Here is a 24,176-nt window from a genome sequence, read left to right on the forward strand (position 1 = left end):
TAGAATTTTTGAACTTGATCAAAAAGCCCACTGGAGCCATGGGGGAGCAACATCCTTCCTTGACTAAGTCATTATTTAACATAACTCTCAAATACAAGAATTTTACCCAATGACTGCAATACGGCAACTAAGTCAATTTTACTAAGAAAAATGTAATTTAAAATTAAGATACAAATATCACTCATACCACAGCATGTTTAAACATTTTTGCATATCATGCATAGCAGGGCTGGATCCCACCCATGCAGAGACTGGTGCCTGTCTCTTTCCAGCATCTTCATCAGAACATCTCTGCACTGTATCATTCATGGTATCTTCCTTCCCATCTCTACCTCTCAAGCTGCCACCCAGTCCCAGAAGTGACTTTACTCCCCTCCAGCTTATGTTTTACTTGCTCCAGAAAGCCTTCCTTGCTTGCTCTGATCCTTATTGTCTTTCCTCTCTTACTTTTAGGACTCTTATGCTCCGCACCACAAAATATGGCAATTAAAAATCTGCCACATTGACTATCCATTCCTTGAGTCTGGGACCATGTTTGTGTCACCTCTGTATCTGCAACAATGCATATGAAGAATGAACTTGTGGTAAGTTGGTAACATTGGGACCCAACTAATATCCATGATAATTATAATAACATGGGATCTAACATGTATTAAACACTTCACATCTTTCTTAATCTTTCAACCAACCTATGATGTAGGTACTTTCTTATTATACCTAATTTTCAGATTAAATAATTTACCCCTAATCACACTGTAAAAGTTGATAAAACTAGAATGTAAATCTAGGCAATCTGATTCCATAACCCTTATTCATAACTAGAACCCTATAATTATTTTGTAATATTTTAAAACACTGGATATCATCAAACTTATCTCTGCTTTTGTTTTAGAGGTACATTATGCCTTTACTTTAAAAAAAAACCACTTGACTACACTCTTTTTAAAAAGTTTATTTAGATATAATGAGACATAACTTAGAATTTAACCATTTAAAATGTACAATTCAGTGATTTTTAATATATTCACAGATAAGTATGTAAGGGCCTATTCAGCCAGACCGGCCCCACGACGGCTGAACTGTCATTTTGTTGTAAACTTAAACTGACTTTGCCCCACCACCCCCAGGGGAACTTACTTAAAAACAAGTCCTCGAAACCAGTCCCAGGTAACAAAGTCCAAATACAAGGGTGGGTCAGGCCAAGTGGAGATATTCAATCAGTGGGGATGCATACTGTCTCCTAGCTACCAAGGTGATGGGCTAGTTTCTATGGCTACTGTGGGGTGCATTGTAATTCAATTACCCACCAGTGTGTGGCCAGGCCCAACCACAGGGCCTTTGTTCTATAAAAGTTAGTCTGGAAAGCAGGGAGGGGACCCCTCTCTGTAAGAGGAGCGGCCCTGGCCGGCCAGTTTGATTTCCTGATGGTGGGCCTGAAATAAAGCTTTGCTTGACCTTCGCTTTATATCAGTCTCGCTCCTTTAATCATGGACCCATTATTGGGGTACCCAATTTTGGGGGACCCAACAAGTACAACCATCACTCCAATTTCAGAACATTTTATCACCTCAAAAGGAGACTGTGTACCTATTCACTATCCCTCCCTTATCACTCCATCCAGCCCAACCCCAAAAAATGATTAATTTTTCCATCTCTATTAATTTGCTTATTCGGGACATTACATATATAACTAGATTCACACAAGATGTATTTTGTGACTAGCTTCTTTCACTTAGCATAATGATTTCAAGGATCATTTATGTCATAGCATGCATTGGTACTTCATATTTCATTCGTGTTTATTGCTGAACAGTATTTTCCTGTATGAATGTACTACATTTTAAAATCCGTTTATTAGTTGAGGAATATTTGGATTGTTTCCACAATTATGGCTATTATGTTGCTATCATCTTTTGTGTACAAGTTTTCATATAGACATACGTTTTAATCTTTCTTGTGTATACATCTAGGGCTGGAATTGCTGGCTCATATGGTTACTCTATGTGTAGCAACTCGAAGATCTCCAATGTGTTTCTCTCAGGTGGCTGTATCACTTTACATTCTCACACACAGTGCATGAGGCTTCCAGTTTCTCCATATCCTCACCAACACCTGTTATCTTTGGATGATAGTCATACTCCTGGGTGTGACACAGTATCTCATTATGGTCTTGATTTGTATTTCCTGATGCCTAAGTTTACTAAGTATCTTTTCATGTGCTTACTGATCAATCATTTATACATCTTCTGTGGGGCTATGTCTATTCAGATCCTTTGCCCATTTTTAAATTGGATTGTCTTTTTATTGAATTACGAGTTCTTTATACATTCTAGGATACAAGTCCCCCATGAGATATATAATTTGCTACTATTTTTCCTCACATTCTGGGGTTTGTCTTTTCACTTAGTGTTCTGTGAAGCATAAAAAGCATAAAAAGGTCTTGATTTTGACAGAGTTCAATTTATTTATTTATTTTCTTTTGTTGCTTATGTGTTTGTGTCATACTTAAGAATCAAGTGTCAAATCCAAGGTCATGAAGGTATATCCCTATGCTTTCATCTAACAGTTTATAACATTAACCCTTATATTTAGGTCTTTGATCTACTTTGTGTTAATTTTGTTGTTGATATAAGAAAATGTCCAACTTCAGTCATTTGTACGCAGTTATCTTATTGTCCTAGCTTTGTTATGTTGAAAAGACTATTCTTACTCCATTGAATTGTCTTGGTACTCTTTTCCAATCAGTTAACCTTAGACTCATGGGTTTATTTCTAGAATCTCCATTCTATTACATGGAACTAAATAACTGTCTTTACATCAGGACCATCCTTTCTTTGGTACTGTTGTTTTATGTAGTAACTTTCAAAAATGGGAAGTATGAATATTCCCACTTTGTTCTCTCTTTTCAAGTCTGCTTTGGCTCTGAGTCCACATGAATTTCTGGTGCATCCATTTATGCAAAACAGGTCTTTCAGGTTGTTTGTTTACCTCAAGCTGTTTTAATTTATCTTATTATTTTTTATTAACATATAACGTATTATTTGTTTTAGGGGTACAGATCTGTGAATCATCAATCTTACACAGTTCATAGCACTCACCATACCACATACCCTCCCCAATGTCCATCACCCAGCCACCCCATCCCTCCCACCCCCTCCACACCAGCAACCCCTTTCAAGTTTTGAATGAGATTGCACTGACTCTGCTGACTGATTTGAGAAATGTTGCCCTGTTAACAGCTGAATTTTTCCAATCCATGAAAATGGCATATTTTTCCACTTACTTAGATCTTTAATTTCTTTCAAGAATCTTTTTCAGAATACAATTTTTAGAGTATAAAGTTTACACTACTTTGTTAAATTTATTCCTAAGTACTATATTCTTTTTGATACTACTGTGAATGGAATTTTCTTTTTCAGTCTCAGATTGTTAACTGGAAGTGTACAGAAAAATACCCGACTTTTATATATTGATATTTTATCCTTCAATCTTGCTAAGCGCATTTGTTAGTTTTAATAGATTTTTAGGGAATTCTTTGGGATTTTTTATATGTAAGATTATGTCATCTGCAAATAGAAATGATTTAACTTCCTTCTTTCCAATCTGAATATTTTTAATTTCTTTTTCTTTACTAATTGCTAGGGCTACAACTTCTAGTACAATGTTGAATAGAAGTGGAAAAGGAGACATTCTTTTTTTTTAATTATTTATTTTTAATTTTTTTATAAACATATAATGTATTTTTATCCCCAGGGGTACAGGTCTGTGGATCGCCAGGTTTACACACTTCACAGCACTCACCATAGCACATACTCTCCCCAATGTCCATAACCCCACCACCCTCTCCCAACAGCACTCCCCTCCCCAAGCAACCCTCAGTTTGTTTTGTGAGATTAAGAGTCACTTATGGTTTGTCTCCCTCCCAATCCCATCTTGTTTCATTTATTCTTCTCCTACCCTCCAACCCCCCATGTTGCATCTCCACTTTCTCATATCAGGGAGATCATATGACAGTTGTCGGAAAAGGAGACATTCTTGCCCTATTTCTCATTTTAGGCTGAATGTATTAAGCTATGTTAGGTATGGGTTTTTCATATTTTCCCTTCATAAGGTTAGAAAGTAAATTTCTATTCCTAGTTTGTTAAATGTTTTTATCCTGAAAATGTGCTGGACTTTCCCAAATGCTTTTTCCCACACCAATTGACAGGATCATGCGATTTTTACATTTTCTTCTACTGACATTGTAAGTTCTTTGATTTTTGAATATTCAGCCAACTTTGCACTCCTGAGATAAATTTTACTTCCTCAGAGTGTGTAATTTTCTTTATATTTTTCTGGATTCAGCTTGGTAGTGTTTTGTTGAGGACTGTTATATTCATATCCATAAAAGAAACTGATCTTCAGTTATTCTTTTCTTTGTTATAGTTTTGGTATCAAGGTAATACTAACCACATAGACTGAGTTGGGAAATGTTCTCTCCTCTACTATTTCTTGGAAGAATTTGTGAAGAATTTATATCAATTCTCTTTAATATTTGGAAGAATTCACTAGTGGAGCTTATCTGGACCTGGACCCAAGTAAGTTTTGTGGATAGTTTTTTTATTATGAATTCAATCTCTTATTATAGGTCTATTCAGATTATCTGTGTCTTCTAAGTCAGTTTCAGAAGTCTTGTGTCTTATTATTCAATAGATTCCTGCTCTTCTAGTCACTGTGCTAATATTCATCAGTGAACAAAAGCTAGTATTTTAAACCATTTAGACTTTAGGTTTTATTTCTATGTTTCATATTTTACTGAATAAAATACACGAATAAAAATAATTAACTTGAAATCAGAGTGTTGGAGAATATACTTAACATGTAACCAAAGGTAAGTTAAATTACATTTTAATTTCATCTCTGTTCTTAACTCTAGTGTTAACAAGCCAAGATGTAGTTAGTAAAATGATTTTCTGGATTTGAGTTTCCTCATTTATATAACAGGATGGTTAGAGTAAGTGATCTTTAAGGTTCTTCCTTAAATAAAAATACTATTATTTTGTGAAATGTGACTCAAAGTGCAAGAAATGTGAGGTGAAGAGAAAATAATGTAAGAGCCATAAGCACAATAAGTAATTTGGGGGAAAAAAACTAGATAAATATAACTGATGGCAAGTTCTGATAAAAATTAAATAATGAGATTCATGTTCTTATGATAATATAGTAATTCAAATTTGTTTCATACAAAATTACTTCAAAATAAAATTTTAAAAGTTCACCATCTTTTCTTTCTTGAAATGTTTGGTAAACAAATTATGACTATCATGAAGTATACGTATTTGAATTACACTTTTGTATATTAATACACACAAAAATACTATAAAATGAAGATAACGCAACACACTTCAGCATTATAGTTATGTATGAAGATGAAGGGAGGTTCAAAGAAATGGGGCCAAAGTACACAATGGGCTTGACTAGATCTCAATTTTCTTTTAAAAATTTCTGAAACAAAAATTATAACAACTCAATATTTATTAAATTTGAATGGGACTATTAGCCATTTTTTTCCTATTTCTTCTAGTTATTTGTATACCTATTTCATAATAGTGAAAAGAAAGGAAAAATGACCTAAATTTTAGATGACACACTTCAGAAGTATGTAAATATAGGAATAAAATGTCTAACCTCATGAAAATAAATATTTATATTTCAATTAATTACTGGTATTTTGTACTAGTGATAGTCATAATACTCACCATTTGATGCTGTAAAATCAATAGCCACTGTGAAATTGATTTGCGTTCTAGAATATAAGTAAATAAGAATCGTTAATAATTAATCGCATAGAAAAGAGTTTGATTTCCATTTGTGTTACCAAATTTTTAACATCATTAAATTTCCTAAATGTTATTATTAACAGGGATATTCAGTACACACTGGATAGCATCAGGATAGGCAGTGTAGAAGGTAAAAACTGGGCAGGATATCTTTACAATCATACAACTGTAAAATAAGAAAGTTCCAGGAATAAAAAGAGCTCCTATTTGGGAACACAATAACTAAGTGAGGGACTCATAATAAAGAAGTCAAACAGCAAATAATGATTTGCAAGTCTCCAATGTCAGCATTTACTATCAATTTGCTTTTAAAACCATTCTGCAGTCATTGTTGAATCATTATACCCTTAGAAGTGAGGCACAGCTAAAATCATCTCTAATAATTTCTTTCCTTAAACTAATTCTTTTCATAACACTGAATATAACAGGATTTTCTTCTGCTTTCTTCAGAAATGAGGTATTTTAAATACTGATCTATCCCTAGTCCTCACAGCATTCCTGTGTGTGTGACTTTATAGACATAGATAATTATTTATATAGATGATGTTGACTATATGTAATATAAATTTTCAGCACATGGTAGGTACCCAAAATTATTTTACTGGGTTAGTTCAACTTCTTTTTTATTTTCTGATAGAAACTGAAGAGGTGGCATTTGCACAAAAAAGTTAACTCATTTGGATACATCTCCAACTCCTATATGTAATTCCACCTCTTTATTATCAAAGAAGGCAAAAAAAAAAAAACCCAAGCAAACAAAAAATAAGCATTAATGATATGATTACTGGGATAACTTGCAATCACATCTAATTCAAAAAATAATTTAAAAAGTAAGTCATCTGAAAACATGAGTACTACAGGTCACTTTATCTTTAGAAATAAATTACTTTTGGCACATTGCACAATTTAACACTTCATAGTTTGGAACTGCTGTTTACATGGTGTTGATGATGATGAAACAATGATGGGTACTACAGCAATTACCCTTGTAATTCTCTTAGTATAATTTATAGTATATTTCCTTCTTTCCCTAGAAAATTCAGTTTTAAAATCCCTAAATACTACTCAGATATTGAAACAAATTCTCACACCTTTTTTTCCCCCTAAGGAATGTACAACCTTTTGTGCTTTACGTTTAATAAAAACTAATATAGATTCTCTTTAGAGCTATAAGGTAATTTTTTCCTCACAGTAGAAATTAGGTTTATAGGCTAAGAATAGAGGCTAATTTGGAGCATACCACTAACCAGTATGAACCAAAAGGAGTTAAAAACTCTTAGAAAAAGAATATAATGAGACATTTGGGAGAACATTTTGAGATAATCAGTCCCTTTGAGGAACTGAAAAGAACAGTCACCATCAGCACATTGCTTCGTCATCCTACTGCTAGGAAAGAAGCAACTGTAATAGAGGGTGGTAAGGTGTCAGAAAGGGTACAGCTTTTTGAGTCTGAAAAAACAGGGGTGGAATTACAGGAACTCAGTTGCTGACATTAGTCAAGTTTCCAAAATTCTCAGGGGTCAGGTGTCTGGCACACAACAATAACAAGAACTACAGAAAAACTAAATGAAATATTATCCTATATATATATTTATATATGTGTATATATGTAACACATTATATAGATTATGTATTATAAGCATATAAAGTGTGCTTTTACATAGCTTTTATCAGTTACCTTCATAATAATTTTTAAAGATACTATTATTCTCCTTTTATAGACACTGAAATCTACGCTCACAAAACTTAATTAAGTTTTGACATCAGTAATAGAGGCCAGTATTGAAATCTGAATTCACATCTAACCTCCAAGGCCATATTCGTAAACTCCATACTACTCTAGTTCTACAATTAAATATTTGTAAGCTGCTTGACTATAATAATGTAATAAAAGATAGTAATTATTATGTCACAAACATAGAAATGATACTATATGAATATCCTTAATGATAAGAATGTCAGGGCACATTCTTGTGCTTGGGCAAATTAGGCCTTGTATCAAATATGTTGTTAAATATATAAATCACAAAATTTTCAGTACAAATGCCTTTTTATATTAATTTTTCCAAATTACACCTCTTTAGAAATGAAAACTCTGAGCTTCAAAGACCTATGTTTTAGCACATTATAAGGTCAATTTAGGAGCTGAGTCTTCGGTTCAATCTCCCTTAGGCTGTAGGGATAGATACCTTGTCTTGATTCAACTGTCTCTTGCAACCAGGTCTACACAATCCTTTGCCAATACTGGAACCTCACTGTATTTATTGGGTGAATCAATGCATTCATTTTATGATTGCTTCTAATATGTTCTCCAAGATAGCCCGAGATGTGTAGCATAACCACCAACTTCTTAGAAGCATTAGTTGCAGATACAAAATTTCAATAATCAGAGATACAACGGTCCTTTCAAAGCCAGAGTTCTGCCTAGCAAAATTATAAGGGAAAGGTATGGCTACCAACTAAAGAACTGTTCTGTACATAAGAATAAAAAAAGAGGAGATACTTATTATTAAACTGCCTCACTGAAACCTCTAGCTAACAAAATGTCTAGCTAGCTAAATACTAATGTACAAAACCAAGCAGATTAGGTACCAAAAATTAATGAAGTGTTAAAAACAAGAGAAATTTTTAAAACAGGAAAAAAAGAAGGAAGAAAAAAGGAAGGAAAAATGAAAGAGAGGGATTCTTATCACACCATTTGTGTTTTTCCATTTAGAACAATTACAATTCAACATTTATTGAGCATCTTTTTAAATCTTTTTTTGTCTTAAAGATTTTATTTATTTGAGAAAGAGAGGGAGTGAGAGAGAGCATGAGAGGGGAGAAGATCAGAGGTAAAAGCAGACTCCTGGCGGAGCTGGGAGCCCAGTGCAGGACTCAATCCCGTGACTCCGGGATCATGACCTGAGGTGAAGGCAGTGGCTTAACCAACTGAGCCACCCAGGCGCCTCTATTGAGCATCTTCTGATTGCCTAGCACTGCATTAAGAAAATAGGAGCAAACCAAAAATTATTCTTGAACCTCTAGAACTTACAATTCCAGCTTTCTACTATTAAAAGCAATGACAAAAATAGCACAGAGGTTTATCATTGAATTCATAATCAACAGTGTAACCTAAAACTCAACTGTGCATTTACCGTGGCTAACAGCTTACTCATTCCCATGATTCCCAAGTTTCCATTCATATTACAATGTATACTTGCTATATCAAGTATCACCTTCTATGTTATCCTGAAAATATTAACAAATAGTCTTTTTGTTGTTGTTCTGTTTTGTTTTTGCTTTTTTTGCAAGAGAGAGACAAAACGACAGAGAAACAGAGAGTGCACACGCAAGCGGGGGCAGGAGTGGAGTGGGGCAAAGAGAGAATCTTAAGCAAGTTCCACACCCAGTGCAGAAGCCCACATGGGGCTTGATCTCCCAACCGTGAGATCATGACCTGAGCTGAAATCAAGAGTCACTGCTTAACTGACCGAGCCACCCAGAGGCCCCACTAACCAATGTTTTAAAGAAAGTCGCTAGTAATACTGTAACTTTAGGCTATAAGACAGAGTTCTTTTAGATGTGGATAAATAATGTGTGTCATAAAAGTAAACCAAACAAAACATCTTCAACAGTAATCCTGTTACCCTTTTCATTCTTTAATATTGCACAAAGCCTAATGTTAGAGGAAAAAAATCAACCATGCATCAAAGTAAAAAATCTGAATTCACACAAGATGACTCCTGGCAGAATATTCATACAATGATCACATATAAATCCTTGAAACATTCTGCTTAGGAAGTGTTACTTTAGTTGTCATTTTGCATTTTAGAAAGCAGATGAGGAGGAGCAGAATTTCAAAAAATCTAGATAGGAGTATTATATTCTAGTGTATAAAAAAGGCACGCCTGCCAAATTCCATGATTAGTAGTAACATCTCATGAGACTTCCCGATGCATATGTCCTAGCACTGTTAAAATTATACTTGGAAAATGTCTTATTTTACTCTGCCACCTTTCCAAAAGCTATAAATGACAAATCAGATGTCAAGATGGAGGATTTAACTAGCAGAGAAGATCTGTAGAAAACAAGTTTGTATGTCAAAGAATACTACACACGTGCTGCCTAGCCACACGTGCGTGTGTGCACGCACACACACACACACACACACACACACACACTAATCCCATCTTAGACAACTTTCCTCTGGCTGTCACCACGAATTAATTATTGAGAACTAACAACTGTGATGGGGGTGTGCAGAAGGACTGTTTTACTTTCTTCCCAATTTCAAATTCTGTTCAGCTGCACAAACTGAACATTATCAGTACGAAAGATGAACTGTCGCCATCCTTCTTTAAATTAATCTCGACAAACTCAGGTTCAGATCCACTAGCTATTGGAATTTAGAGCCTTTAGGTGAAATTGTGATGCCCACTTAGTGCCAAGATTCCTTTTATTCTTGCCACACTGGCACCAAGACTACACTTCTTACTGGATATACTGACATGCACTCTTGTTCTCACTTTGGTTCTTGAATTTATCCTGAATCCCTGGCTCACTTGCTTCAGGCGCCATTATCCAGCCCAGTCCTTCCTACCCCCAGCTTTCCATGGGCTAACTCTTACACCCTCTCCTTGCTTACCTTTTCTCTTTTTTCTTAAAGGTAGTTCAACTACCTAAAAGAGAATAAACACAACTGTCTTGATCCCAAATTTTGCTGCATCTTCAAAATTCCTGCTTCCCATGCTCACAAATTACTCACAGGATTAACTATGAGCAGTGAGATCTAGAATGATAGAAAGCTTTCAGATACACAAATGCAAATCCAAATATAAACACTTTCACCTACTTGCAACATGATCTTGGAAGAGCTACTGAACCTCCTGGAAGCTCCTTTATAGTAAGTTTAAGATAATAAAACCTTTCTTGGATTGTTGTTTTGAGGACAAGCACCTGTCCTTCAACAGGCACTCAATAACCAGTTGTTATGCTTGTTATCACCGTTATTGATGCTAGACTTTTGGGATCTGAGCTAGCATACTTCTTTGAAAACTGCAGTGCATGGTGCTGATCAAATTTCTAGACCTACCAGACTTTCAGGTTATTTCTGAGAACCTGACCCTCCCATGCCAGATTTTCTTCCCTTCACACCACAGGCTAAGGTCTCAACCTGCCCAACCCAAAACTGCAGCACAAATGATCTAACTTTGTTAGGAGGTGTTATCCCGGTACTTCCTCAAACAAAATCCCTTGGCATGAAGTCATTGTACATTTTGACCCCTGCCTTGTTTTCTTTTCCACCCTTCCAAACAGTCTGGATTTCTGATGGATCAGTGAAATGTCAAAAGTCAGAATAAAAAGCAGTAAGACCAACGATGTGGTCCTTCACCTATTTACACTAACATTCTTAGTCCTTACTAAATCAGTTTTCATCAATTACGAAACCTTCGTGCTTCCTCTGGATTTTGAAGATTGATTTCAGTATTTTTTTTTTTTTAACACAGTAAGAGTGTTCCAAATTACAACTTCACAAGGCCTTGTAGTTCAAGAGCTTCTTATCAAGAAAGGAATGCAAGGTGACCAACCTTTTTTCAAATCACTGATTTAGAAAATATTTTATAAGTGACATATCAAAATAAACAAATAAAACATCACCCCAAACAAAAAAAATGCAAGCACTATCCAACAATCCCATTTAAAATGAGGCAGAGGCTAGAGACACCTTGGTGGCTCAGTGGGTTAAGCTCTGCCTTCGGCTCAGGTCATGATCCCAGGGTCCTGGGATGGAGGCCCACATCTGGCTCTCTGCCCAGCAGGGAGCCTGCTTCCTCCTCTCTCTGCCTACTTATAATCTCAATCTCTGTCAAATAAATAAAAATTAAAATTAAAAAAAAATTTTAAATAAATAAATAAAATGAGGTAGAGGCTGAAAAGGTAATAATCCCTAATAGAAAGATTCTGAACTTTTGAATTACAGATTGGAGTTGGAAACCCACCCTAGTTACCTAGTTAGTTCTGAGTCCTCTGCAAAATTGCCAAGTCTCTAAGCCCCAGTTTTCTCAAATAATGCACAGGTAACTGTTACACTGAAGAAGCCCTATAATTAATGAACATAACACCCCCAATACCTGCTTGTAACAAATATTCTGCATGCTGGAGGACAAATCTTTTGAGCAATCCATGTCATCCTCTCCTGGTTCAAATTAATCCTTTCCTCTGTTGGGTCAGAGAGACAGTTCTCTCTCAGCATGAATACATATATCTCTTCCCTTAATTCTCCCCGTAGTATTGGTCAGTGGCATGTCCAGGATGGGGTAATAAAGTCCCAACCAGTATAGGCAGGAGGAAGTATGTTGTCTCTAGATGACTTAAAACCAATAAAGCAATCTTCTAATACTCAGTCTACATTTTATTATAACCATAAACCAGCAACTCTAAGCAATGTTAAGTGATAAAACTCTCCTGCTCCACCACAACCCTGCCCACTGGAGAGAAACTACTATAGAGAGTGTGGCTGCAAATTCACACTCCGATCAGAAAACATAACCAAGAAACTGCCTGATACAAAACAGACTGTCAATATTTGGGCTAACTTAGTGCTAGTTCTGATGATGTAGTCTACATGCGGTTTTCCTGGACTCTGAAATAAATGGCTCTGAAAAGAAGTCATCTGAAAAATAACATCAGCTGTCAGTAAGACCACACTTAAAAAGATGGGTCTGGACATGTCTAGCCTTTTCAAGCCTGTATTTAAACATGCATAGAAATTGGTATCATACATTAAACAAAACAAAGTTTGTAAGTCTTAATATTTGTAAAAGTTTCCTTTCTAAATCATTTTAGATGAGTTTAGTTTATATATGATAATACTCTGCGTGAATGCTTTTATAGAAGGCAGAATGGCTTTGTTTTTATTAGATTTAGCCCCATTGAGCGCTGCGGGGTTTAGCTCTCCACTGATCTGATGAATGCAAAACACTTGGGTGCCACAACAAGAAACCGTATAAAAAATCCTAGACATGTATATTCAGTTTCGAATAAGAAATTGGATTAGGAAAAAAAAATACCTTACAGTGTTGCATGTTCTGGCAAAATGTGCTCCCTGAGGCAACCTATCTAATATAAAGCCACCAATTTTATAAAAGTAAAGCAAACATTTTACAACATCACTGCACTCGCTTCAAGTATTTTTGAGGGAAAGAAATCCTTATGGAGCTTGTTGATAACAGGACTTAATGCTATTCAACTTACCCTTAAAATAACCAGTATCAAGAAGCCCACTTTAGCCTTTAAAATTAGCTTATAATACATAGGTAACTCTTTTTTTTTCTCTGTCTCAGACTTCTTACTTCTTTTAAGTGGAATATAAACTTTTTGTCTATAATTTCATATAAGTTGTTGAATCAGGGTGGAGTTTGGGTTGAGATTGGAATGGAAGGAATGTCGTGGCATTCCTCCATAGAGAAGTGAACATAAAAAAATTAAATTTATTGACTTCGTAAATTTTAATATATCTTTTTTTTCTCCATGTCTCTGATAACTAGGACAGTTACCACCAACAACATTATGAAGATCAAATGAGATAAGACACAATGGAACTTTAAACAAACTCAAATTACTCAGAAAGTAGCTAGCATCTATTGAAGGTTAACTCATTTACTCCACATAGCTTATAGGCACTATTAATTTTATTCCTATTTCATATAAATGGAAATAAGTTATGATAGTAAGAGGCAAATGTAGGATTTGAACTAGGCAGTTCATGCCAGAACCCAAATTCTTGTTCACTACTATGCACTGCCTCCATTATCAGCAACTGCATCTTTGCAACTGACTTGACTCGGCCAAATCAATATTCCAGAACTTGCCCACAGAGCAACTCGCCTATTAGCCTCTCTCCTGTGGTCCCTTTCTGCTAAGATGTGAGGGAAAAAAACAGTCCCGCGCTGATGCTGCCTTTTTTTTTTTTTTTTTAAAGATTTTATTTATTTTCTTGAGAGACAGAGAACGTGAGTGGAGGGAGGGCCAGAGACAGAGGGAGAAGCAGACTCCCTGCTGAGCAGGGAGCCTACCTCAGGGCTCAGTCCTGGGACCCTGGCTGGGACCATAACCTCAGCAGAAGTCAGACACTTAACCGACTGAGCCACCCAGGCACTCCCAGTACCCTGCTTCTAATCTTGATCTTGTCTTTCCTCCAAGACATACAAACCCAGATATGAGTTAAATGGAGGTAATTTCTGGCAAAGGCAACATAAAGTCATTTTTCCTTGCCCCAGAAAAGATGGTTCATCTGTTTCATTTGGTGACTGTGGTATGCATTGTGGAAAGAGGAATGTCACAAAATGATAAATTCTGAGAGAGACAGAAAGGTGTATTACCTAATTCAATGAATTGTCACTCTCTTTGTTTAAAGTCCTATTTGTCATAATGTTTCATTATGCTAAGAGATCTGGAGGAAAGGGTGGAAAGTCAGGTTTAGAATGGCTTTCTCATTGGAGCGCCTGAGTGGCTCAGTCATTAAACCTCTGCCTTTGGCTCAGGTCATGAGTCCTGGGAGCCAGCCCACCCCGCCCACCCTCGGCCAGCCTCCCCCTCCCCCACCCCCAGGTCAGGTTCCCTGACCAGCAGGAAGCCTGCTTCTCCCTCTCTCACTCCCTCTGCTTGTGTTTCATCTTTCGCTGTCTCTCTCTGTCAAATGAACAAAAAATCTTTTTAAAAAATGGGTTTCTCATTAATCTGGATTTATTCAGTGGCTACTTGGTGTTCAGCTTTATAAAAATATTTTAAAATTGCCAGTATCTTTGAGAAGACAAGTCATATAAAGTGACAAATTAAAATGACACCAAGGAAACTAGCAACCACTCAGTATAAGTGGTAGGGACTTCTATAGCTCATCAGAACTAGTTGGATGAGAGTTCAGGCTTTCTTTAGAGAAAGAAAAAGACAGTCTGTAGTCCTGCAAGTTTCTAATACATTCAATAGTCTGATAAAAAGCACGGACTAGGGTTCCATGTTGACATGAAATTCTGGTAACTTAGAGGGACTTAGTATGCAGAATTTGCAATCTGTTTCCCCCCTTCATCTGCCACTTAGAGAGATGTGTAAAACTTTATAGCTATTTGTTCTTGGTTGTGTTAGTGGTGGAGTAAAGAGTTTAATGAAGACTTAGGACACAGAAAGGACTTAACCAAATTGATATTTATGATTCTGCCCTGGGATGCTTATAGTGTATCTGTAGAGTCTATAGATCCATTGAAAATACAGAAATATTTTACAAATCTGCAGAAGTCAATAAACCCATTTTATAGATAATAAAAATTATAATAATGATAATGTTACTCTAAAGTAGAATCTTAGATTTCAGAACAGCCTGTATGTATGTATGTACATGTATCTGACATTGTCCTTGCTAATAGTTATTGGGTATTCAAGGTCATATATTAAAGATTACTGAGTAAATATCTTTAGTTCCCAATTACATCAGACTTTTAATATTCAAAATTATTGCTTAATAAGCAAACAGAAATAACATAAGCACTAGGATAAATGTACAGAGTGTAATTTTTTAAAAACAACCCCAGGGTCAACAATCCAGCAGGGACAATCAGTTTTTATTACTCTACAGTAGACATCCCTTGTAGATATTATTCTTCTATTTAGAAAATAAAGCTCTTTATGACTTCACGTCATAAAACATATCTTATGCTCCAGGAAAAGCATGGTACTACTTAAAAAAAAAGAAAGAAAGAAAAAGCTCTAAAAATCATATTTTTATTTCAGAGAATATTTGCATAAATATTGGAACTTGGCTGATTTAGAATGCATGTGTCTTATCTGCTCACTGTATACCTGAATCCATAAACCTGATGACTGCAGCCAAACAGAGTGTTTTAGCAACTGAGACTGAATGAAAAGTAACAAGCTAAACAATACAGTGTCGCAAACAATCAGGGTTATATGTTCATGTAAATATCTACATCAATAACAACTAAAGTAATGGAAGCCCAGAATATCCAATACTAGAAATTAGTCTATAATGTTCCTTTGAATGGGAAGATATTAAAGGACTATGAAAACAATTTTATTTAGTATTTAAATGTGTTCATTCTTAACTCTGCATAATTTCTACTTGGATTCATGGGGAAAACAAATAACAACATTTTTATAATTTTCTATTGAATTATTTTTTTGTGAGCTGAAAAAAGAAGAGAGATGAAAATCTGAAGGCAATTCAATAATTTCTTTCTAAGAGTTTAATCACAAGCTGTTGGTCCTACATATTCCACATCAGTCACCTGTTCGTCCCCTTTCTCTTTCCTCATGCTCCCACACATTCAAGTGGAAGGTAAATGTTTTACAAAATGAATGCAGGAAAATCTCAACTAACTTTCTTTTGGAAAGCCCAGAGCTAGTTCAGAGTACCAACTGTTTCTCGTATTTTACAGGTCAATTTTTTTACCCTTTTTGAAGACCTCCACCTAAGTCAGCTCAGGTTCAATATGACTGTAAGTTAACAATAGTTTCTGCTAGATTAGAAAGGATATGGTGAATAGGTCCCAGAATTGAAGCCAAATTAACAATAATGATGCCAATCCAAGTTAGCAATGAAACAATCCACAAACATGGGCAACAAATACTGGTATCTTAGTATTTTAGGTTAAAAGTGAGTAGTTACTACAATATATTATAAAAACAAAATGGAATTGAACACTTTGCTCCAATCACTTTTGAAATACCAAACACATTTGGAAATATGGTAGAGCATCTCTTCAAAAAAAGCTAACCTTGATAATCCCACAAATCTTCAACTGTACTAATAGGACCTCCAAAATACCACGTTGGGTTGCTTGGTTGATTGCAGCCCGAAGTGTCAGCTTATTTCATTGTTTCTCTCCAATGCAATCACAGGACAAAAGGCAAGAACTGATAGCTAAATTAAGAAGAGTCTCATCAGATGTGGGCTGAAGAGGAGTTCTATCAAAAACCAAGATGTGAATATTGGGTAAGTTTAGCTGAAGTGTGGACTACACATAAAAGATGTAGCTGCCAGCTACCTTTCTGTCTTCTGTCCTCAGTTAAAAATACTCAATTCTTTAAGGTGGAACTAGGGGAAGAAGAAGCAGAAGAAAAGCAGCAAAAAAAAAAAAAAAAAAAAGTTTCTGAAACCTAGGTTTCCAAAGACATGAGCAGAGAGAGTGAGAGGGAAGCAGGCTCCCCGCCCAACGGGAACCCGATGCGGGACTCGATCCCAGGAACCCGAGATCATAACCTGAGCCACCCAGGTGCCCCCAAAGACATGAGCTTTTACAAAAGATATCACAATAGCTAATAGAGGTCTCACAGGTAAAAACGGACAATGCCTTATACCATTTATTAAATTAGCAAACTATGTATTATACAACACTGTGTGCAGTGTGACCCCAATGTTACAAAAAGTCTTTGTGTGTTTCAGAATAAACAAACATGTAACTATGATTATCTCTAGAAGATATGATTACAGAGAACCTAGCATAAATTACGTTCTCTTTTCCTAACTCTTCTTTTTCACATTTTGTTTATAATGCATAATTTCACATTTTATGTTTATAATGTGAAACGCAAAGATTTTTATGTTTAAAAATGGGAGACATAACACTTCTTTCCCCCAAATGTGAATATAAAACACTAATAAAATAAGATAAAATAAGAGTATTTTATTATTTTTGAAAATAAAATAACAATGAAGAATACAAAATATAACCAAGGTGTTTTAAGAGTTTTCAGAATTTCTTAAGTTTTAAGAGACCAGGAATTCTGATTGCTGTTTTTCACAAGAGTCAGTAGCCATTTATGGAAACTATACATAATTATTGTCAATTATTACAATTAATTCTAATTTGAAATGAGAGCAGATCATTATATTCTATTTTGCTCTAATTCAGAAATTTTGTATAATTATGTATCTGCTTTTTATACGATTTTCTACCACTGTAGTGCATTTATCTATCTAGAAGTTGAGATTTCTTTTGTGTGTGTGTGTGTTATGTTAGTCACTGTAGAGTGTATCATTAGTTTTTGATTTAGAGTTCCATGATTCATTGTTTGCGTATAACACCTGCTCCATGCGATACGTGTCTTTCTTAATATCCAACACCAGGTTGAGATTTCTTAGTAGCAAGGGCAGAGAGCCCAAAATGTTACAATGTCTAAACAGGTGAAAAAAAAGTTGACAGAAAATCTACCAAGAAAAATAAAAATGCTGTACTGAAATATTTAGATTAGATGTTTGTAGCTACACTTCCACCTTGTTTTCATATTGATGTTCTCTTTTCAAATTGCTAGAATGTTATTTTTATACCAATGGAGATTTTTAAGATAGGAACATGAAACTCTACTCTTCACTTCTTTAACCAGAACCCATCAAGTATCGTATGAAGTAAATATCTTAATCAATCTACATAACTCACAGTTAATTAAACTTTAAATCTTCATAAATACCTAATAATAAAATTATTAGATACTCTGCATGCCAAGGTACCACTTTCTGGTAGGCTACCTAAATTACTATATATATATATATATATATTTATATATGTATATATATATATATATTTATATATATATATAGATAGATATTTTAAAACTATATTTTTGACTGGCAGCAGCTAAATGGTAAATACTACATATATAAAGACTAGAATTTACCAAATGAGCTTCTTTTTCATTATTTTTGGAAAAAGAGAAAATTACCAATGAAAATATTACTCATGACAGAAAGGAGGAGGAGAAAATGGGTGAGCACAAAGGGAAAGAGGCCAATGGAGAGATGGGTAAAGTTAATTCCCATGAGGCATTTATATCAGGGCCTGACACATAAGTGGTGAGAAGAGATTAACAGAAGAGGTAACAAATTACATTGTGTAGTAAGTTGATAGGGTAGTCTTTTGTAAGAATAGAAATAATTTCAGAATGCTGAAAAATAAGTATCATTAAGGCCATAAAAGAATTGGAAAATCTAGTTGAATGACATCATTTTTCAGATACACTGTAGAACTACAGAGGACTGAAATTTAGGTACATGAACTTTTTGGCCTGCCATTATACAGCATGAGGAGTGTCATAAAGCCACCTCACACTATTATTAATAAAAATCAGAATTTAAATTCTTTCGTTCAACTGCTTAACAAGTTCTTAAGACCAAAGATGCATAAATACACATGCAGAATACAATAATTATTTTGTCTGTCAATTTTCATTTCATTATCAAAAGAAACAGTATATTAGTAACTATATTATACATAGTACAAATAATGATAATAGGTGAATGTGTAATTGCATTATATTTAAAAAATGTTTATTTCATACACCTTTGTATAAAGATAATATATTATAGGAAAATAGTATTTTTATGTTCTGTTTAGATACAAGTTCATATAGAAATTAATATTAAGTTCAGTTAGATTAATTATATAGTATATATAAAAGATGGGTTCTTATTAAAATCTTGGGAAGACAAGATTAGACAAAGTATACCTCATAGGCTCCATTTATATACAGACTTCTGACAGAAGAAGGCACTTGTATTTCTTCCAGTTTAGGGAGTACTAAACGTAGCAAGTGTGTAAGATTTAAAAAAAAAAGTCCTGGAGGTTGTACACAGCAGAAAAATACGGAAGTATGATATAGTCAAGACCATCATTGCTTTAGATATTGTAGAAAACCCATTTGATCTAATTATCCCTAAAAATCCTCAAAAGGAGAATGTGTACAACCAATAAAAGTGATTTATTGGTAACAGATTCAGAAATGTCCTTTACTAATAGACTCCTATCAAAATATTACAAGATTTTCAGGGCACCTGTTAAGCATTCGACTCGATTTTGGCTCACGTGATGATCTGCAGGTTGTGAGATCAAGCCCCCCATCAGGCTCCATACCTAGTGCTTAAGATTCTCTCTCTCTCCCCCCCCCAACCCCCTCCCCTGTCCTGCTCTCTCTTCTTGTCTGAAAAAAAAAATTACTAGATTTGCAGTGCTTACAAAACATACAGGATACTTCTTTCATACACACATATTTTACACGCTCATAAAGTAAAAACCAAAACCAAAAGGAAACTTGAACATTTTAAAACTTTTTCAAATAATTATTTCAATGCACAAATTATAGCAAGACATACCAAGCACTTTTTTAATCTTATAAAGAGAATGTTAAGGAATGTCCACTTTTTTACCATCCTTCTTTATCAACTATTACCTATAGTTACTAAGATGTTTATTTATGTAGGAATCTATTTTTTTATGACAAACTCAACTTTCAATTTTCCCATCTTCTAAAGATAAAAATATGCACAGACATTGGACTAATAAGGTGAGTTGGCAATGAGGAAGAAAAGGGTCAGGGAGAGGTTGACAACTGTGACTCCATCTTATAACTGCCACCATTTTGTGGAGTTCCTGGAAGAGCAGCTAATTCCTGGACTTATGATATGTCTTGAGGTTTAGATACCTGGGAATTTATCTGCCTTGTTCTCAATATTAAGCAAAAGAGGTCAGCTAATCTCCAAGCAATCTATATCAACTGAAATTTCTACACTATTACAAAATATAAACAATTTTTATGTTCCCTTACCCTAAAGGCCTCTCATGTTGACACTAAATACCTTCTCCAACAATTAGGACACAAAGTATCTAAAGATAGGACACAGGACACAAAGTATCCAAAGATAAATTACAATTCTGTTCTGCCTCTTTCAAATTCCTAGGCCACCTTTTAACACCAGATGCACTAAAAATAGAACCAGACAAAATTACTACCATTATGCAGCTCCCTCAAGCCTAGACTGACAGACAATAATGGGTTTCCTGGGCTTCACTGGATACTGTCGCCCTTGGATTCCCAAATATTCCCTCAATGCTCAACCCTTAAGTGTCCCGCCAGCTGCAACCATTCTAGACCTTATCTCATGGCTTCAAGAGACCTAAGAAGCCTTCATACCTTTAAAAAACCAGCTTATCTCTTCTCCAACTCTAGGACACCCTAGTTACCAACTGCCCTTCTTCTCCTTTGTCCATGAACTTTCTAGTAACATCTTGGGAATCCTCACCCAAAGGTATGGAGGCCAACAATGCCCCACAGGATATTACAGTCTTCACTTGGACCCTGTGGTGAAACGTTGGCCTCTCTGCCTCTATGCCCTACCAGCTGCCTCTCTATTCCTTACTACCACCAAAAAAATAGTACCAGACTCTCCCCATAGGTATTAGTCCCACATACAGTTAAAACTCTCTTAGATTCCCAACACACAGAACATCTCTACCTGCCAGTCATATCCTTGCTAGTAGTCATTTCACTCTCTTGTCCTCCTCTCAATCTGCTACCTTACTTCCCTTACCCCTCAACTTTTTTTCACTGAATACTGCAGAGTATCCTGCACTGTATTTCCCTTGATCATTTCTAATGCAACATCATCAATAAACCCAGTACAGTGTGGATTTGGGAGGGGAGATTTATGAAGGTCTAATTGAGGGGTAAATAATGAGTCAGTTATAAGGATGCGACCCCCTCTGATGGGAATACCAACCCCATTGTTAAGCTGTCCCAAACTATAGCCCAGGGGATCCCCCCTAAAATATTGCTGGGTATGTAATAACCCACATACATTCCAACAAAATACAAAATACTCCCTCTTAACTCCCCTCGGTTCAGGATATTAAGATCATTTACATCATGCACAATGCCTCTAGTCATATATCATTGCTCCTCCCCACTCCTTCAAAGGTGATGTAACCCCATTTGCTTTAATCTCCTTTCCTTGTTTTGAAGTTACTCCTGTCCACAATTTCTCTTCATGCATAAGATATGTCCACCTGGGACCTAGTCTGGTTTCTACAGATGTAAATCTCACTTTTGCATTAGCTGATCACTATGATCTATCAAGCTGCAATTCTATTTCATCCACATACCCTAATGCTACTACTGCCCTTTGCCAGGTCATCAAGAACAGAAGACAAATGATGAAACTTACTATCAATACTTGGGTCCAGTGATTTTCTGGGGAATGAAATATAGAAAGTCTCATCAAAGGAATATTTGTAAGAGGTTTTGCTATGATCAAACTAATCCCAAATTCTATCCTTTTTTTTTTTTTTTTTGAAAAACTTGTTTATTTTAGAGAGAGCGAGTGGGGGAACGGGTAGAGGGAGAGGGAGAGAGAGAATCCTAAGCAGGCTCTACACCCACACAGAGCCCAATACAGGGCTCTATCTCAGGACTAGGAGATCATGACCAGACCTAAAACCAAGAGTTAAGTGCTTAAGCAGCTGAGCCACCCAGCCCCTGCCCCCACCCCAGTTCTATCCTTACTGTAATCTCAATAAACCTTATATTGCAGGACCCCTATCTCCCTTCTGTACCAACTCTTCCTTTCCCCTCATCAACAGCACCACTCTGAACAATAAAACAAGAGCAACTGAATCTTGGTGTGCTTCTGAAGGATATATATTTATCAGTAGCAGCCCTCTTAATTATCTTTCTTACACAGGCAATCCTTATGGAAGAATAACTAACAAAACCTTAGCCTTCAAAAGTGTTAAAACAATGCTTGGGTCACTGGACCGTACCCTAGGATTCATATACTCCAATCTGCCTGTCCTATCACAAACTCCACTGCCTCTCATAGAACCCAAAGGGCTGTAGGTATAATAATTATTAGAACTGGTCTGGCCATAGGTATGTTGGCCCCTTGGGGAAGATTTGCTTATCATAAAGCCACCCTGTGTCATCTAACAAACATTCCAGAGGAATTATCCCACTATACTACTTCAGCCCTATAAAACTTACAATTATCCTTGGACTCCCCTGTTTCAGTGGTCCTAGACAATCAAACTGCATTCGACTATTGGCTGGTAGAACTAGGGGGTGTCAGTGCTCTTGCTAATATCTCTTGTTGCACCTGGATAAATACTTTCTCCAAAGTGGAATTAGAAATTTAAAAAAAAGTCATACAGGCCTCTTGGCTTCACGATATCAACAATCCCATCTTTAGTGAAATTTGGAATGATACTAAAATTATCTACCATCCATCCATCCAATGTCTTTAGTTGGTCACCTGAAAAAATAGGAAACATCCTTCAATCGGGACTACAATTGGGATTAAGTATCTGCTTGCTATACAAATACTTTTTTGTTTGTTTCCAGAAGTGCCTTTTTCTCCTCTTCAGCTCCCAAGCTTCTGGATCCACTGCTCCAATCCTATGTTGTTATACCCCCTATGAAGAGCAGGATGGACCCCAAGCAGCAGCTAAGTACTTGGGCAACAAGGGACTCTACCATGATGAGTTTGCTCACCATAACTGATCATCGTGATGACTCACACACCAATGATCATAAAGAGGAAATGAAGAGGAAAAGGAGGGAAGGAACACGACAATGCTGACTCCATCTTGCAACTGCCACAGTTGTGTGGAGTTCAGAGAAGAACAGCCACTTCCTGGAATCGTGATAATCATTTTGAGATTTAGACAACTGGAAAATCCACCCCTCAGCCCGACCTGGGACCCACAATCCTGAGCAAAAGAAGTCAACTAATCCCTGAGCATAATGTACCAACTGAAATTTCTCCTCTGCTGTGGTTTAAAAAAACAAAAACAAAAACAAAAAACCCCACTTCCTCTCACCTTTTTTGGACAAGGACATGAATTGAGTTGGGTTGTCCTACCTGGTTTGTAACCCTAAATAAAGATTTGTCTCCTTTTTCCTCACTCAGAGGCTCACTGCTGAATTTCTTCCTGAACAGCAGACATTTTTCCCCCTTTAATATGTTTCCCTTTACCTTTACTGAAACAACCACCGGAGCTTCTGTGTCTGGATAGCTGTGTGGCCAGTTTCAAGATGGCCCATATGTAGCACTGATTCTCAGTTTAAGCAAGTATCATTTTGGGGTTTGTTTTTTTGTTTCCTTAACTAAGAGCAAAGAGGTCGAGCTCTCTGGTTTTTGGTAAACTTACTTTGTTCCTAAAGCCTCCCCATTCTTTCATCCCTTTCTTCTGCCTCATGACATTCTACCAGTGAACTAATACTGGGGGAAAAAATTGCTAAATCATAATTAGGAAGAGGTTTACATGAGTGTTGTCTCTGGCTGCTATTACTTGTCATGAAGTTACTAACCACATTCAAATTTACCTCTCACCCTTTTTTGGATATTGTAAATACAGGTCATAACATAAATTAGAATATGCAGACATTTTAGATGTACAGTAATGAATGACTGTTTTCAATCTCTGGGGATGCTTGGTGATGAAAAATTAGGGACAATTAGGTTAAAAATAGGAATAAAACTGAAACAAAACAAAAACCTCTCTATTTACTCGGGTATAGGAATCCATAATATATTAC

At 35.8% G+C, this 24,176-nt stretch overlaps 1 protein-coding gene across 1 annotated transcript in view; it reads right to left on the minus strand.

Annotated features, from left to right (window-relative positions):
• CPNE8 (copine 8) overlaps window positions 1–24,176 on the minus strand; it is a 220,448-nt gene that overhangs the window by 38,702 nt on the left and 157,570 nt on the right. Inside the window, exon 14 of the mRNA XM_046013749.1 lies at window positions 5,739–5,785. Coding sequence (XP_045869705.1) covers window positions 5,739–5,785 — 47 coding nt within the window. The remainder of the gene's footprint in view (window positions 1–5,738; window positions 5,786–24,176) is intronic.

The sequence above is a fragment of the Meles meles genome, chromosome 7, assembly GCF_922984935.1.
Source record: "Meles meles chromosome 7, mMelMel3.1 paternal haplotype, whole genome shotgun sequence".
NCBI classification, from domain to species: domain Eukaryota; kingdom Metazoa; phylum Chordata; class Mammalia; order Carnivora; family Mustelidae; genus Meles; species Meles meles.